Source organism: Columba livia, chromosome 1 (genome assembly GCF_036013475.1).
Source record: "Columba livia isolate bColLiv1 breed racing homer chromosome 1, bColLiv1.pat.W.v2, whole genome shotgun sequence".
Classification (NCBI taxonomy): Eukaryota; Metazoa; Chordata; class Aves; order Columbiformes; family Columbidae; genus Columba; species Columba livia.
In genome coordinates, this window is record NC_088602.1 from 154,973,552 (window position 1) to 154,988,930 (window position 15,379).

The 15,379-nt window shown below is 49.4% G+C and overlaps 1 protein-coding gene across 1 annotated transcript; it reads left to right on the plus strand.

Moving 5' to 3' along the window:
- Nucleotides 1-8,358: 8,358 nt before the first annotated feature.
- On the plus strand, nucleotides 8,359-14,886 carry HMOX1 (heme oxygenase 1). Its single transcript, XM_065039735.1, has 5 exons — nucleotides 8,359-8,633; nucleotides 8,952-9,072; nucleotides 11,465-11,956; nucleotides 12,558-12,666; nucleotides 14,149-14,886. The coding sequence occupies exons 1-5, from the start codon at nucleotides 8,602-8,604 to the stop codon at nucleotides 14,283-14,285; spliced, it is 891 nt and encodes a 296-aa protein (XP_064895807.1). The 5' UTR covers nucleotides 8,359-8,601; the 3' UTR covers nucleotides 14,286-14,886.
- The last annotated feature ends 493 nt before the right edge of the window (nucleotides 14,887-15,379 follow it).

Consider the following 15,379-nt stretch of genomic DNA (forward strand, 5'->3'; position numbering starts at 1 on the left):
TCTTTTCTCACACAAGTGACAATATGAAAAATGGGGATGAGCGCATGGAATCTTTCTATGCCCAAATTAGCACTTTCACAATCATACTTGTTATAGATTTTGCCAGTAATAGCTTGAATAATGTTGCAGAGTTTCTTCCAAGGAGGAACTTGTAGAAAAAAACCTGCCAGGTCCACAAGGGTCAAGTGTTTTCCATTGGCAGAAACTTCATTACGATTGTGAAAATATAAAATTACACCACTATGAAGAAGTCCTTTAACTGCCTTTTCCTTTTTAAAAGTATTTTCTCATGTTGCTATTTTTAAAAAAATAACCCTGCCTGCTCTCTTCTGACCACCAGATGGCTGTGGTGCCTCAGCCTGAGCTCTGTTTACCACAGAGGACAGCCTCTCGCTTGGCACTGGCTTGCTTAGCAGGCTAAGCAACCACTGGAAACAAAACAAAACAAAACAAAGATTTTCCTTATTCTAAGAATCATGCTGCAAGCAGTAGCCCAGCATGGATGCGCACAGCAGCTGCTCCAGAGCACACGTTCGGGCATTGCGACTGCCCAGGGACCGGGAAGGAGCGCTTGTGCCATGTCTGAGCATCCCTTAATAATCACACTAGGAACAGGACCCTGACCTGGATAGATATTTTGCATGACCCAGAACAGTTGTTTCTATGTAAGCTGTAGAAAGGCATGACTTCCTTGTACTGGGTCAGAGTTGCTCCACATCCATGAAAATCAAATACATGCTAAAAGTTAATGAGAATTTCCATGATGTTTGGGTTGCGTGGTTCTTGGCACACCAATATCACACGCATAAAGGCAAAAAAACGCAAGCTTCTCTTTTACCTACTACTAACTTCCAAATAGTATATGATTTTTTATTTTTTAAAGAGCGGTTAACAAAAACATTTCCTGATTTCCCACGACATCGTTCTCACAAATCATCACAGAAGTACCCCATGCTAGTGCACTGGGAAGGCTGTTCTCCATCCCACAGGACTTTTGTGATGCTCTGCTTTGTCAAAACTTCCTCAAAGCTTGTCGTGGGTAAAGAAATTCTCCCTTCCTTCACAAAATGAGAATAAAGCCACTTCCTCTTCCCTTCAGATCACTGTTAGTGGTGCTGCTTATGGCAGATGGAGATACTGGGAAGGGACATATGTTGGGGACCCGGTGGGCAGCAGAAAGGGGGTTGTGAGGAAGGAAAACATTTCTGTAGGTAACTCATTTTATCTGTGTGGGGGGTTAAGCAAATGGAAACAGAAGAAGAGAGAAAAGAGAGGAGGACAGGAAAATGTGGAAACATATGAGAGGAAAAGTAGGTGCTGCAATGCTTGGGAGCAAGGAAATGAAGGTGGCCAATGGTCACTGATACAACACAAGGAGTTGCACTGGCAGCCAGTTTGGGGTATTTTTTCTGTTTCTCCTGAAGATACTTCCACAACCATGCAGACAGAGGTGACTTCTTGCACCAGGGTGATGCCAAGGTGTTTGGTAGCCCCGAGAAGATTTCTCTTTCATTGACTTGCCTGATCTCCCCTGGCTTTTAGGGCACCCAGAGCATCCATCCCACTTGGCGTCCAGCAGCTTCGCCACGTGTTGGGTGAACAAGCATCCCTGTTGCTTTGTGTCAGTGACCGGTGAAACCTGAGCAAGAGGACGGGGACTCAGGGGCATGGGCGTACAAGCAAAATCTCACTCTTCCCTATCCGCCCTTGTCCTTGCAAAATCCCGTGTGTGTGTCAGGGTGCAGGGGAACTGCAGCAGGGTCAGACCGCACAAGCAGGCAGATTCGCTTCCGCCTCCCTGCAGGGTCAGAGGGATGGAAGTGGGTGAGGGGGGACAGGATTGCTCCCCAGGAGCAGGAGAAGTTCGCTGCAGCACCGTTTCCAGCAGCGTTTCTGCAGGGCTGGACCTTGGTCCTTGCCAGGAGCCCCTGGTCACGGGGCGAGGGGGTGTTTTGCTCTGCAACAGCAAGGCTAGGGGCTCTTCTCTGGGAGGATCAGTAATTCTGTCCTGGCACAGGAATGCTGCATGTGCCAGTCTCCAGGAGCTGTGCTTTCCTGAGTGATCTCGGCAGAAAAGCATGGATCAGGCACAAGGTGAATTTGATGGAGGGGTAAGGCAAGGACACAGCTTTCCTGCAGCTTTAGGAGAGGCTCTTTCAGCAGTACAAAGCGGCAGGAAAATCTGTTTAGAAAAATCACCGCAAGGCACTTCAGTGCTATTTTTAGCTCCTTGACCAAAAATAAAGGGCCTTCAAAACCAGAGCAGTCTCAGTGGGAGATAGGTGTCGATTTCTCTGAGCTCCTTTGCACAATTTCGGTCCAAATAGGAAAAAAAAGAAAGCCAGTTTGTGTGTGATTTGCAGCCAGCAGTGCCTCTCTGCCTGCCTGCACTGACACCTTTTGTGCAGCAATTCATACCATCGACCACCAGCTCCGTCAGAGCGATAGGGGGTGGCTCACCCTGTGCCAAGCACCTTTGGTGCCTTTCGCTTCTGCCAAACCATACCCAGCAGCTGAACACTAATTCAAATTCAACATTCCACGTCTGCCAGGTGCGCTTGTTAATGATTATTTAGTTTAAGAGCCGCAGCCACAGCCCTGAGGTCCTGCTGTGCCAGGCACTGCTCAAGGGAAGGGGGTCTCAGCTACACAGAGCCGACAGACCTGGCTCCCCTGTGCCGGGCATGCTAGAAAAGACCTCCCCAAAAAGGGGGATGTTCCTGCTCTTTTGCAGTAGCTGCTGTGGTCCATAAGCACCGTGGTGCATGGGGATGTCTAATGTTGAGCCCACCCTGCCCCCTAAATTAAGGGCTTTGAAGAAATACCTGCCCATGAGGACCACTCTTTGTCTATTCCTTCTCGTTAGCAGGTAGTGTCATGCTTTAAAAACAAATAGAAGCTCCGTGGGTTAAACATAGACTTGTCTGCCTGTCCTGGAGTGACCTTTGATAATGAGTTACAAAAAGGGAGGGGGAAGGGGAGTGTACCACAGACACCTTGTATGGCCTTGGGCAAGTCACTTAAATTCCACATGCCCCACATGCCAATCTCTAAATTAAACTCTTTCCCGCTCCCTGTATCTCCTGGGTTTGGTGTTTTCTACCAGCACAGGTGAAGCTGGGTGCCCCCCCAGCACCCCAGAGAACAGCGTTCCCGCGCCCCTATTCCCTCCATATGGAGCAGGGACCATCCTGCTCTCAGGGCAGACGGCCACAGTGCCCTCCGTGTCCCCAGTTCAGTGAGGCATGCAGATTTGGTGGCCAGGGACACCATCTTTCCTGACCTTTCTGCCCTTTGCTGCCTCCCATGCAGCTGCAGAGCACTGGGAAGCACAGCTGGAGTGGGGGGAGCGTTTTGCCGCTGCCAGCGATGCTGCACGTCCCACCGGGACTCCCACCTCTTGCATGAACCCCCAAACCCCGCAGTCCGCCTCTTGCTAATGCTGACTCGCCTTTTCCCCAGCGTGGGCGTCCTGCTGAGTCAGGGTCACGTCGGGTCGCCCATTATTGCTGAGTAAAGGTTTCAGGCTGTGGCGGAGGGGCTGTTTTGCTGAGTCATGGTGGAGCAGGGGCCATGTGAGGATGTTTGTTCAAGGGGCGGTTTCCTTTGCGCCGCCCTGGGATTGCAGCTGCTGCTCTTGGCCCCGGTTCCGCTTCTCGGGACAATCGGAGAAATCTCCAGAAGCAGCCCCGGCTGCTCACAGCCCACCGACTGCCCAGCGCCCTGCAGGAGGGGGACACGCATCTCCTGTACTCCAGCGACAGGCAACCACGCAGAGGTGGTTTGGAAACCTTGGGCGGGGGTCTGGGTCTCACTCTCTTTGCAAAACTCGGTTTCCAGCCCCATCTCCTCCCCTCCCCTTAGAAAGAGGTGTGAGCTGTGGCGCAAGGTCCTCCTTGTTGCATGTGTGGGATTTCCAAATCCAGATTTTCACAGTTTGTCCTGTCTCGCGATCAGGGCACACTTTGTTTTACACGGTTGTAGCACCGAAACAAAGGAGGTAGCACAGACTGAAGCAGTTGCACAAATGGGATTTTTATTTGCTAACTCTGCCCTGCTCCCTCCCGCACGTGCCTTCTGCTCCTAAGGCAGAGCCCCAGCAGGTCACAGGGTCTGTCCCCACCAGCATCGAGACTCTGAGCACCATGGTGGGCTCTATGCACTCTCCCCCAAAATTTCAGCCCAGTGTACCTGTAACCTGGAGACCTGCTTCACACTTTAGGTCGCTGCCTGACCCTGGGTCTCTGGTCACAGAACAGGCACGTACCTTGCAGGGTGCTTGTTCTGTTCTCCCTCCTCCTTCCTGCTCTGTTCCCAGCCAGCCCAGAGCTCTCTCCTTGCTCACAGCCATGTGCTGGAGACACCCGTGTGCTGCAGCATGTATATATCCATACATATATAAAAAATACGTATTGTAATCTGCACATCCTGGTTTTGTCATGCTGGTTCATTTATGCCCGAGAAATCTGCCTGCACCTCTGTCTCCCACAGTGTCGGCCTCTGGGGTTCCCACATGGGGGTTTGCCCAGCGCAGCCATGTCCATCTATAGGACCCTACCAAAGGTACCAGTGAGGCCAGTACAAATGACACCAGCAGCGCCTGTGCTCCCCAGGGGGATTTCCAGTGTGTTTCAGTCCCAAACTCCCTTTTTCCTCCTGTATCTTTGATCTGGTTTGGATTGTTCAATGCTGACGGGAGTGAGCACAATCTGTGCTGCTCAAGCCAGGCTGGACTCTGCAATCTCCATTTGCTAAACATGAATTAACCCACAGCACATCCCCCTTCACTCCAGCACTGACTCCCTTCTTCAGCAAGTCATGTTAAGCCATTATCGCAACTTCTTTGTTCTTTGTTGTCCGGTGGTTTTGTTGGTTGGTGTTTTTTTTTCCCCCTACCATTACTCAGCCATTCCTGGTTACTGAGTCAGCAGCTTTCCATGTGCAAAACAGGCAGCTGCATTTTGCTGTGTCACGGTCTGAGAGAACCCATTAACCCCTCTGAGCCAGTGAAGGAAGGCTGGCTTCTACCCAGACGTGCCTTCCCTCCCAGCTAAACCAAGCTGAGCAGAGCCGAGCTGCGAGGAGCTGCGTGCTGGAGCCTGGTGTGGAACAGTGATTTCCCACACGGGTTTAAGCAAGCTGGCTTGGCACTCTGTAACTGCCTGCGTAACTAGGTGCTTCTAGCTCTAGATTTATTGGTAGAACACACTGTTAAGTTTATAAAGAGGATAAAATCACCCATTTCCCTACCCATGATGAAAACACTAACCCCTTGATAGCTTTCTGTTGTTGTTAACCATTTATCTACACAATGTCTTGATGAAGCATTTTCTCAAGGGCTGGGCTGTGCAGATAGAGGCTTTTAAGCCCAGCAGTAACTATTACAAATATCTCGCCTGAGGCTACTTGATTCATTTTTGCTAGAAATCTCCCAGGCAGTTTCACTGGTGCCCATGCACGTCACCCTCACAGCGAGCAGCTCTGGAACCACCCAGCTGCTGCTTGCTAGAAGAGTAAGAGACAACAGGATTCCTGGCAGGTACGATGGAGACCACAGATCTGACACTTTGATGTGGTCCAAGAAAAATCTCACAGTGACCCGGATGCGGGCTGGCCTTGCCTTCCAGCAGCCCACCATGCCCAGAGTGAGTTGCTCTGAGGGCCAGTTTGTTCTTTCTGCTAAAAGCACACACCTCCTTCCTCTGAGAATCACTTGCAAGGGTTGCATCACAAGAAGCGTGGCCAGCAGGTCGTGGGAGGTGATTCTGCCCCTCTGCTCATTTCTGGTGAGACCCCACCTGGAGTCCTGTGTCCAGCTCTGGAGGCCTCAGCACAGGAGAGACATGGACCTGTTGGAGAGGGGCCAGAGGAGCCACAGAAATGATCAGAGGGCTGGAACAGCTCTGCTGTGAGGACAGGCTGGGAGAGTTGGGGTTGTTCAGCCTGGAGAAGAGAAGGCTCTGGGGAGACCTTATTGTGGCCTTTCAGTACCTAATAGGAGCCTATAAGAAAGATGGGGACAGACTGTTTAGTGGTGCCTGTTACAATAGGACAAGGGATAATGGTTTTAAACTAAAAAAGTGGAGATTCAGGTCAGACATGAGGAAAGAATATTTTACACTGAGGGTGGTGAAACACTGGCCCAGGTTGCCCAGAGAGGCGGTAGATGCCCCATCCCTGGAGACATTCAAGGCGAGGCTGGATGGGGCTCTGAGCAACCTGATCTAGTTGAAGATTTCCCTGCTCACTGCAGGGGGTTGGACTAGATGAGCTTTGAAGGTCCCTTCCAACCCAAACTATTCTATGTTTCCATGATTCTATGATTCTGTGACTTCCCAAGTTCTCTTCTAGGAACAGACAGTCCCTCGCAGATCTCTGCCAGCACTTTGGCGCACTCGATGTCATTAACCTCCCCGCATCGCAAAGCAACAGCACAGCAGAAGCAATGCAAGTCCTCACTGCAAAGCACCGGATGGGGCCAGAAATGCCCCTGGCCAGCAACTACAAAGATGATGACACCCTACTTTCAGTTCTCCTTCCATCTTGCTGCATGGCATTTTGGCCTTTCTGGAAACCTGGGCCCAGTCTTACAGCTGTTCCATTCAGCTAAAAAGAACAGAAAATGTGAGCTATAAGTAGTAGTACCAGAGGGAAATGCTCATTTTGGGGCTGTATTTGTGGTAAAATGGCATCAATATTTTCAGGAGGGACTGGCCATGCAGCCCTATGCTCCCATGGGCTCTGCACAGGAAGCCTCTCTCGGGATATTTGGAGCTTTGTCACACTTGCTTTAAAGATTCACACATCCCAAGAAACATTTATTTTACCTCACAGAAAAACAAGCAAGCCAGCAGCAAGTTGTCTGCGATGGCACGGGGGTGAAGAGTGGAACGTGACAGCTTTTGCTAGCAGGCACTGTTGCTTTAAAAGACAAAAGCAAGACAGGAAAAGTCTGGCTGAGTCAGGGTGGAAACGCTGAGTAATCCTTCCTGAGCGCTGCACCGCACACCAGATGTCTGCCCAACTCGCAAAACAAGCGTGGAAGCATATCTCCTCCAGCATGTCTCTCTACCCTACAGCACCAAAGCCAGCTGTGGCCAGGTGTAGGTGCAGGGACAGGGAGACAGGCAAAGCATCTGGCTTGGACAGCCACATCCACTAGCAAAGCCACAGAGTGGACTTGCTGAAGGGGAAAGACAGAGAGACAGAAGATGCCACAGCCCTTCTCCCTCCTCCTCAGGCTCTGCCTTCCTAACACCCCCTGCACAGGACTTTCTCACACCCACAGCAGCAGGGGAATGGTGGCTTTAAGTGCCCTGCTCTGCGGCTGCAGCACAGAACCTGTGTTTTTCCAAAGTACAGCTGACCAATGCATGGTCTGTCCTGGCTGGCCCTGCTCCCAGCACAGCTACAGCTGGAAATGAAGGGCCCCGCTTCACCTCTTGGCTGCCCCATGGACCACTTCACCAGATAAAACAGCAGAGCAGCTAGCTACTGGAAGAAGCACCTTGTCCATCTCTCTTTTACCAAATCAGAGAAATTATTTGCTTTTGGAAGTCTCTGCAGACTTCCTCACTTTCCCTCCAAGTCTTGTATGACATCCTTTCAGTGCACCAGCTACCCCAGTTTTCTGGCTATCCAGGAGATGGTGTACTGTTCTCCTAAATCGCCCTGCATACAGCTGCAGTAACAGCTGGGGCCAGTTGCCACACAAATCAGACGGTATTTTCTCCATGCGCAAGAGAGCACGGGAGGGATCTCACTGCACAGGTGTGCTGGTACACCTGTGCTGGCTCTGCGCAAGGTGACAGGATTTATTCCCTGTCACTGTGCAAGGGCAGTTCTGGCACTTGCAGACCAAGGCTGGTGTTTGCATGTGCCACAGCAGCCAGATCACCCCACAGCTGGTACATCCCCCAGGGTCCCTGCTGTGCTCCCTGCCGTGAAGGGCAGGGGGGATATGCTCCCAATCTGGAGTGTTGAGCTCCCCATCCCCTGGTCCACAGGTGCTGTGTTACCTGAAATACTCTCTGAAGATGTGCAAGGTCATGGGAAATAAGAGGTTTACACCCAAGTCATGCAAGAGCAGGTGCTGCATCAGCTCCCCCAGGCAGGGTGCCACAGACTGGGGTGCAAAGAGAGGAGGCTACCCACCCTGCCCCAGGCACTAGCCCTGTAAATCCAGCCCCCCTGTCCAACCCCACTGTCCCCAGCATCTCCTGCAGCACTTGGGCTCTGCCTGCCATGGGCACTGCGCTGAAAGGGTTACGGAGCTTGGCACCCTGGAAGAAGTTGCTGGACACCCTCTGGTTTGTGCTTAGTTACCAAGAGGCATCAGGTGACTTTCTTCTGGTCCCCGGGGGCTGCAGGCGAGGAAAGGGTGACAGCCAGGCTGGGAAGAGAAGTGCAGTTGTGTTGCAAGAAGTTTGTGCTCACACTGAGGTCAGCGGTTCGGCTGCTCACGTGGCTTGGAACTATAAAGCTGGATGCAGGAGCTGGGCTGCTCAGCTCAGAGCTCCACTGTCCTGGGAGCACAAGGAGGAAAACACAAGCAAGAAAAAAACAACAGGGAAGCGGAGGAGTTAAACAAAGAGGAGAAACATGGAAACATCTCAGACACACAGCTCCGAAAGGTGAGAGCGGGATGGGAACGAGAGGGAAATTTTTTGCCGGCAGAATGCTGTGTTTCTCCCCTTGCTTTTAGGCGTGCTGTTCCTGCTCTGCAGGGAACGGCACACTCCTGCTTTCACTTCTGGATGGAGTCTGTCAGTCTTCCTCACTCGGGACAGCATCTGGGAGGCTGGTGCTCCCCGGTTCCCATCTGTGGCTTTTGGGAACGCTCTGCTCCTTCTCCCGCCAACCCAGGCTCCCCCTTTTTTCCTGGAGAGTTAAGATCCATTTTGCCAGAGGAGAGTGGCACCACTGACATCTGTTTTGCTGCTCTTCCCCAGCATGTCCAAGGACCTGTCAGAACTGCTGAAGGAAGCTACCAAGGAGGTGCACGAGCAGGCGGAGAACACGCCGTTCATGAAGAATTTCCAGAAGGGGCAGGTGTCACTCCACGAGTTTAAGGTACTTGGTAGCAGCATTGCTTTGGGATGGGATTTCCTCGCTGGGAAATACGCTGCTAGATCAGACAGGGCTGCGTGGGGACTAAAGTGGGGAGGAGGGGGACGGCACAAGGAAGGAGGTGCTTTGCATTACAGCTGTCAGGGATCAGCATCTCCCCTGCAATACACGCTCTCCATCAGACTCCAGCACCCTAAGATCTCACCGACTCCTCTTGCAGAAGGTATGGTGGGACTGTGCATACGAGGACAGGCAGCCAGGCTGAAACAGGATGAAAAGACAAAGAGGTTGATGGGATTAATCCAATTGCTTTTCTCTTCATAAATTACTCCATGTTAATTATTTGCAATGATAGTTAATGGAAACGGGACTATGTGCAGATAGTCGAGTGGCTGAAATTACAAAAAGAGGGATAATAATAACTTTATAACACTCTAAGCAGCTACAGCTAGAAATAATGATGGAAAGGGAGAAAGTGAGGATGTGGGATAATCTCTGGCACTGAACTTTGCAATGTTTCAGTTGTCACTTGGGTTATACCAGAGCTGAGACCATGAACAATAACAACTCACAGGCAGACTGAGTATGAACACGCCATGTCTGGCACTAACAGGTAGAAACTTGTTGCTTTACTTAAAACAAAAGAGAAACACTTGCAGATATTAGTTTGCAGCTAACCTGCCTAGATACACGATTCCTGGGATCTGAGCCACATAACAAAGCCATAGGTAAAAACAAAGTACACACCTATGCCAGAAATTCCTAGGAGGCTATAGGATGTGACACATGGGCTTGCAAATAACAGCCAGTGATTCACCATATGGTTTAATTACTTTGTTGTTGAATTGTTCCTTGGCAAATAAATCCACAGGAGTAGGAAAAAGACTACTTATTTCTGACCGGTCACATTAAGGACACTTAGTCAAGCATAAATTTAATCTCAAGTGCTGACTTTGTGCTGTTAGAAATGTGACATTGGTTAGGCAGTGAACTTTGAGACAGGCTGGCAATACTGTAAATTAAACTCAGGCCTTCAGAAATGCAGCTCAGTTTCTTAGAAGATATTTACATGCTATCGGGGGAGTGAGATGTGTCGTGAGTTTTAAAAAGTAATGACTGTTTTCAAAAGCCACATTTCCCATTAAACCACTACCTGCCTCTGAAAACAACCAGTCAAGTTATACTTTCTTAATTTGTTAGGCAATGTTCCCATATTTATTTCTTTTCCAGGAAGCTGGATAGCTGGTTATTGTTTAAAAAAACCTCTGATTTTGTTTACTCTCTTGGCAAACCTATATATCTACCCTCACACGTGGGCCCTCAGAATCGGAATATTTGTTTCCACAACTAAGCCACTGCCTGTGTGCTTATCAAAGTCCTATTTACTGGAACAGTGGGGAAAAGTTGAAATGACAACTCTGATTGCTTTGTGTGAGAGTAAACTGCTTTCTCTGCTGTCATCGGTGTAATCAACCCAAAAAAACCCTGGCTCACCTGTACTGCTATACCTTTGCGTTTTACCCTTTTCTGCTGAGAAGGGATTCCAGTGCAAGGAAGGGGGTGGTGTGGGTGTAAATATATATACAGCCTCTGAAAAGAGCATGCCCAAGGAAGGAAGGAACACAGCTGGATTGTCTTACGCCACGTGGAAAAGCTGGCAGATAGAAGAAAGTATCGCATAAGCTGGGAAAAACAACAATAACAATGGTTTAAAAATAGAGAGGAGAACACAGGGCCTCGCAGGGCTCCCTCACAGAGGCGGCTTTCAGAGGCAGGCTGTGCTTCCACCCCCCTCTTAGCTGGTCTCCTGGGGGCAACCGAGGAGGCAAGCCCACTTGCAAGTCTGAACGGGGAGAGCGGTGGTGCCTCAGCTCCCAGGGTGGTGGGATGCCAACAGGATGAATATGTTGGAAAATAAACAGGGTGTGTCATCGCCTGACAAGGTCCCACAAAGGGAAGCCACATATTGAAGCATTCAGATTTGAACAATGCACCAGAGAATATACCTTTGGGAATACCCCCCTCTCTGTTGATCAAGGGAACAAGGAGAATAGCCCAGGCATGATTTCATAGGGTTCCAGTTTCCATTACATCAGGCTGCAAGAACTTTGACTTGATAGTGAAGGCAGTGGCTTTTAAGGTCATGTAAGACCAATATCTGCTGGAAAGGTCCTAAGTCCTACCTGATGCTGCCTCAAGCAGAACGGAAAGGGCTAAACGGTGTCCTGCTGCACCTTGCAACTCTGTTTTCTGCATGGGAAACCTGCAACATCACAGGTATCCCTGACCCACACAGTGTGTGTCCATGGGTAACTTTCATTAGCAGGATTTGTCCCCAAAATCTGAACAATACAGACAGATGCACCTGTAACTCATTCTCTTCCTTCTCTTTCAGCTGGTTACAGCATCCTTGTACTTCATCTACTCTGCTCTGGAGGAAGAGATTGAACGTAACAAGGACAACCCAGTTTACGCCCCCGTCTATTTTCCGGCGGAGCTGCACCGGAAAGCTGCCTTGGAGGAAGACCTGAAGTACTTCTATGGCAGCAACTGGAGGAAAGAGATCCCATGTCCTGAGGCTACCCAGAAATATGTTGAGAGGCTCCACTATGTAGGCAAGAACCACCCAGAGCTCCTGGTGGCCCATGCCTACACTCGGTATTTGGGAGACCTGTCTGGGGGGCAGGTGCTGAAGAAAATTGCCCAAAAGGCCCTCCAGCTGCCCAGCACTGGAGAAGGGTTGGCTTTCTTCACCTTTGATGGAGTGTCCAATGCCACCAAGTTCAAGCAGCTCTATCGCTCCCGCATGAATGCCCTTGAGATGGATCATGCCACTAAGAAAAGGGTCTTGGAGGAGGCCAAGAAAGCATTCCTGCTAAATATACAGGTGAGTAACAACCAGCCAGCCCACACCCTCTGGCAAACAAGATAATAGCTACAGGGGAAAGGCACAGCTGGTATTTCTGCTGTGGAGCTTACGGGAAGTCATGGATTAGAGTGAGCTAGTCAGAGTTGGATGGCTACACTTGTCCAACCTAGGAGCCTAATAAAAGGGTTGTCTGTGAACATCTCTTCTCCTTCCCCTACGGTTTGAATTCAGTCTCTTCCATGTGCCATTATTCAGATGTGAGTGAGGGCTTATACAGGGAGTGGGGATCACCACCTATCTGTCCTACCTCTGTGGTACAGCCCCACAGGTCATCTGTGGATGCTGACTAGATGCACAAGTACCTTGCTTTCCTTCCCATGAGAAGATGGGCAACAGCCTTCTCCTGAGCTGGAAGCTTCAGGGAGAACCTGTAAAGTGAACAAGGAGTTTGAAAGACATGCTCTCAACCACACAGGCAGATTATGTTCTGTGCAAAAAGTGCCAGGAGACTTGGACTGAAGGCTTGTGTCTTCCTCTAGTTCCTAAAGTGCCTGGGGCAGGGGCAAGGGGTCCAGTGGAAGAAGAGGCCTCATAATGAGACAATGTTCCTTCTCCTCAGGTGTTTGAGGCGCTGCAGGAGCTGGTGTCTAAGGGCCAGGAGAATGGTCATCCTCAGCAGCCAAAGGCAGAGCTTCGCACAAGGAATGTGAACAAATCATATGAGCACGGTAAGACACTTCTAAGTGTAGGTGTTTAACATTGCCCCTTGTGGTTTTGTTCTCCTCCCTTCCTCTCTTCTTCTTTATAAAAGCCACTGAGAAACAGGCATGAGGTGTTTGCCCCATCTCTTCTCCAGCCATCAGTAGGCAGGGCAAGGAGAGGCACTGGTATGTGCAGAGCTGCTTCTAGGCGTGACCACAGCATAGATGACACATGTGGGTTCTCCAGAAATAGTGTCAATGGGGGAGCTTTACAAGAAGAGACTCCCCTCTCCTCCTCTTAGGTTTTAACAAGAGTGAGGTTCATCCGCCACATGAGTTTTGGCCGCAGGGAAAACTGGCCTTGAGTTCACAGAAGCAAAGGTGGCAATTTTGGGCCCAGCAGCTCAGCCATGGTGCTGAGATGCTGACAGAAGGTTCTTCCGGACACACAGCCCCAACCAACATCTTGTTTTTTCAGAATAAATCTCTCTCTGGCCATTTTCCTGCCATCCAGAAGTATTTTCTGAAAACACTCCTGCAAGTGTACTGGGTTTATAGTGAGTGCTGTTCTGGATGGTGAAATGTAACCAGCTGGGAAGTGGAGATGTGCTGGCTGCCCATCAGTTCTGCAAAACTGAAAAAGCTCCATCTGCTGCCAAGTCCCGACCCAGAACTGGGTGAAGTCCGAGTAGCGGCTGTGAACAGCGCAATCCCTTTTCATGGAGTCAGGCTTGCGACCAAGTTAGGAACAGGCTCAGATGTTTACGGAGGAGAGTGGTTTCCCTGATAACGTGTGGTTCAAATAAAAAAGCCCTTATGACCTACACATTATAAAACTAAAACATATTTTTCAGTGCATACTGGATTGAACCACCATTTTTCTGTGGCAAAGAATGAAAAGCAAACATCGTCTTGTGCGGCTCTAGACAATGACACTTAAACCAACTTATTTAGGAAAGGCAGTAAAACCTGTGAAACTTTGCTGCTCCTTTCCCAATACACTCTTAAAAGTAGGATTTTCAGAAGAATTTGGTGTTGGATGAGGAACCCCATCGTGAAGGTGTACTGGGAAAATTATTTGTCTGGAGTGCTAAGGACTACCTGTTTAAAGTCATTAGATGCCTAACCAAATCAATTGGAAGCAGGTGACAAAATGCCTTTTAAAATTCCAGCTTAATTATCTGGCTCTCTTCTGCATACACCAGGGGTTTGATGGAGCTGGGTAGAGCATTTACAAGCCTGTAAGGAGACAAGGGAAGAGGGTGGTACTCACGTAAGGCAGAGGGGTTGTGAGCCTTTGTGATTCCCAGGTCAAATCTGCTGGTTCCCTTGTTCACCCACCCCAGAAAGCAGAACCTGCTGCCACTGTTTCCCTCAGGGATTCCTCGCTCTCCCCTTGACAACTCCAGCAGGCTCTGCTCCAGCACTGGCGAGAGCAAGCACGGCCAACCAGCAGCTTCTTGCCTCAACCCCTTCTCACCCACCTTTTCTTTTTCCTCTTCAATCTAGGTGCAGCGCCTGGGAAAGAATGCGAGAAGACAAACAGGAGACACACAGGCATGATGCCCACCACTCCCCTGGTACGGTGGATCCTGGCACTTGGCTTCCTGGCCACGACAGTCGCTGTGGCCTTGTTTGCCATGTGAAGAAGCAGGACCTTCACCTTCTCTTCGTGCCTTCCCTCACTATGAACTAATCCACCTTCCCCAGTCCTTCCGAGAGAAATTCCCTCTGACTGGGTACTGTGATCTTGGCTCTGCCACTAATATTAGGAGACTTTTCTCCCCAGAAATCAGAGTGTGCTGTAAGGGGGCTCAGGCAAAGTCTCTCCCATGCTTGGTGTGAGCTCTTCTCAGAGACTAACTTTATCACCAAAAACTAAGGGTAGAAAAAGCTAAAAACAATGGCCAAGAATCGTTGTTGCTTTACAGAGTGCCTGCAAAAATCCTACAGGATCAGAAATGCAGCTTTGACATCTGTCTCTCCTCAGAAATGCAAAGCTCGCCAGAGCTCTGTTTGCTCAGTATTTTTATACTGCTAGATAATACTGTGATCACTTTTTCTGTGGAACCACATGGTTCCTGTGAGGTATAGACTGTTTTATATGACACTAGTAGGTCTTTGTTAATTCTTTTCCAATCATTTTTGGTTTTTTAAAAAGCAGAAGACAGTTGTTGAAGATACAGTGTCATTCCCTTGTCTGTTATCTAATTTATACACATAATAAACTTGAACGTAAAGTCTTTACACGTTATGTTTATTATTAAAACCTTACCTGGGGAGAAAGGAGGTGTCTTTCTTCCTCCCAGTTTTATGTCTTTTGGAGCTGCTGCCTCTGCAGACATGACAACAGACGAAAGTGGCAGCTATCATAGGAGCCAGACTCTGCTCGCACTAATAATAACAAACTGTCACAAGCTGAGGCAAGTTTCTTCAGTTCCAACATGCTGGTCTCTGTTTCTCGAAATGGCACAGAATTATATGAGTGTACAAAGTATCTTTAAGGGGTGCAAGCCGTATGGAAGAGCTGATTGCTATTTTATAAAAAGCAAAAGGTGATGGGTCTAAACCAAGACAGCTCTCACTGACCGCTACCAGCTAAGGGCTCCGTTACCAGGCTGCCTTGGCGAGAACTTCAGCATGAATCAGAAAAGCAAGGATGTTTTCAGCAGTCAGAAATGACATGCAGACTAGGTTTTGATCCTACAAGGCAGCTAAAAGGGAGCCATCAAGCACGCAA

What these genes read in the sequence shown, in the direction of transcription:
- HMOX1 (XM_065039735.1), top strand. Translation starts at nt 8,602, where the DNA reads ATGGAAACATCTCAGACACACAGCTCCGAAAG. An exon ending in CAGACACACAGCTCCGAAAG is followed by an intron (nt 8,634 to 8,951) that starts GTGAGAGCGGGA and finishes GCTCTTCCCCAG; the next exon opens with CATGTCCAAGGACCTGTCAG. An exon ending in CATTCCTGCTAAATATACAG is followed by an intron (nt 11,957 to 12,557) that starts GTGAGTAACAAC and finishes CCTTCTCCTCAG; the next exon opens with GTGTTTGAGGCGCTGCAGGA.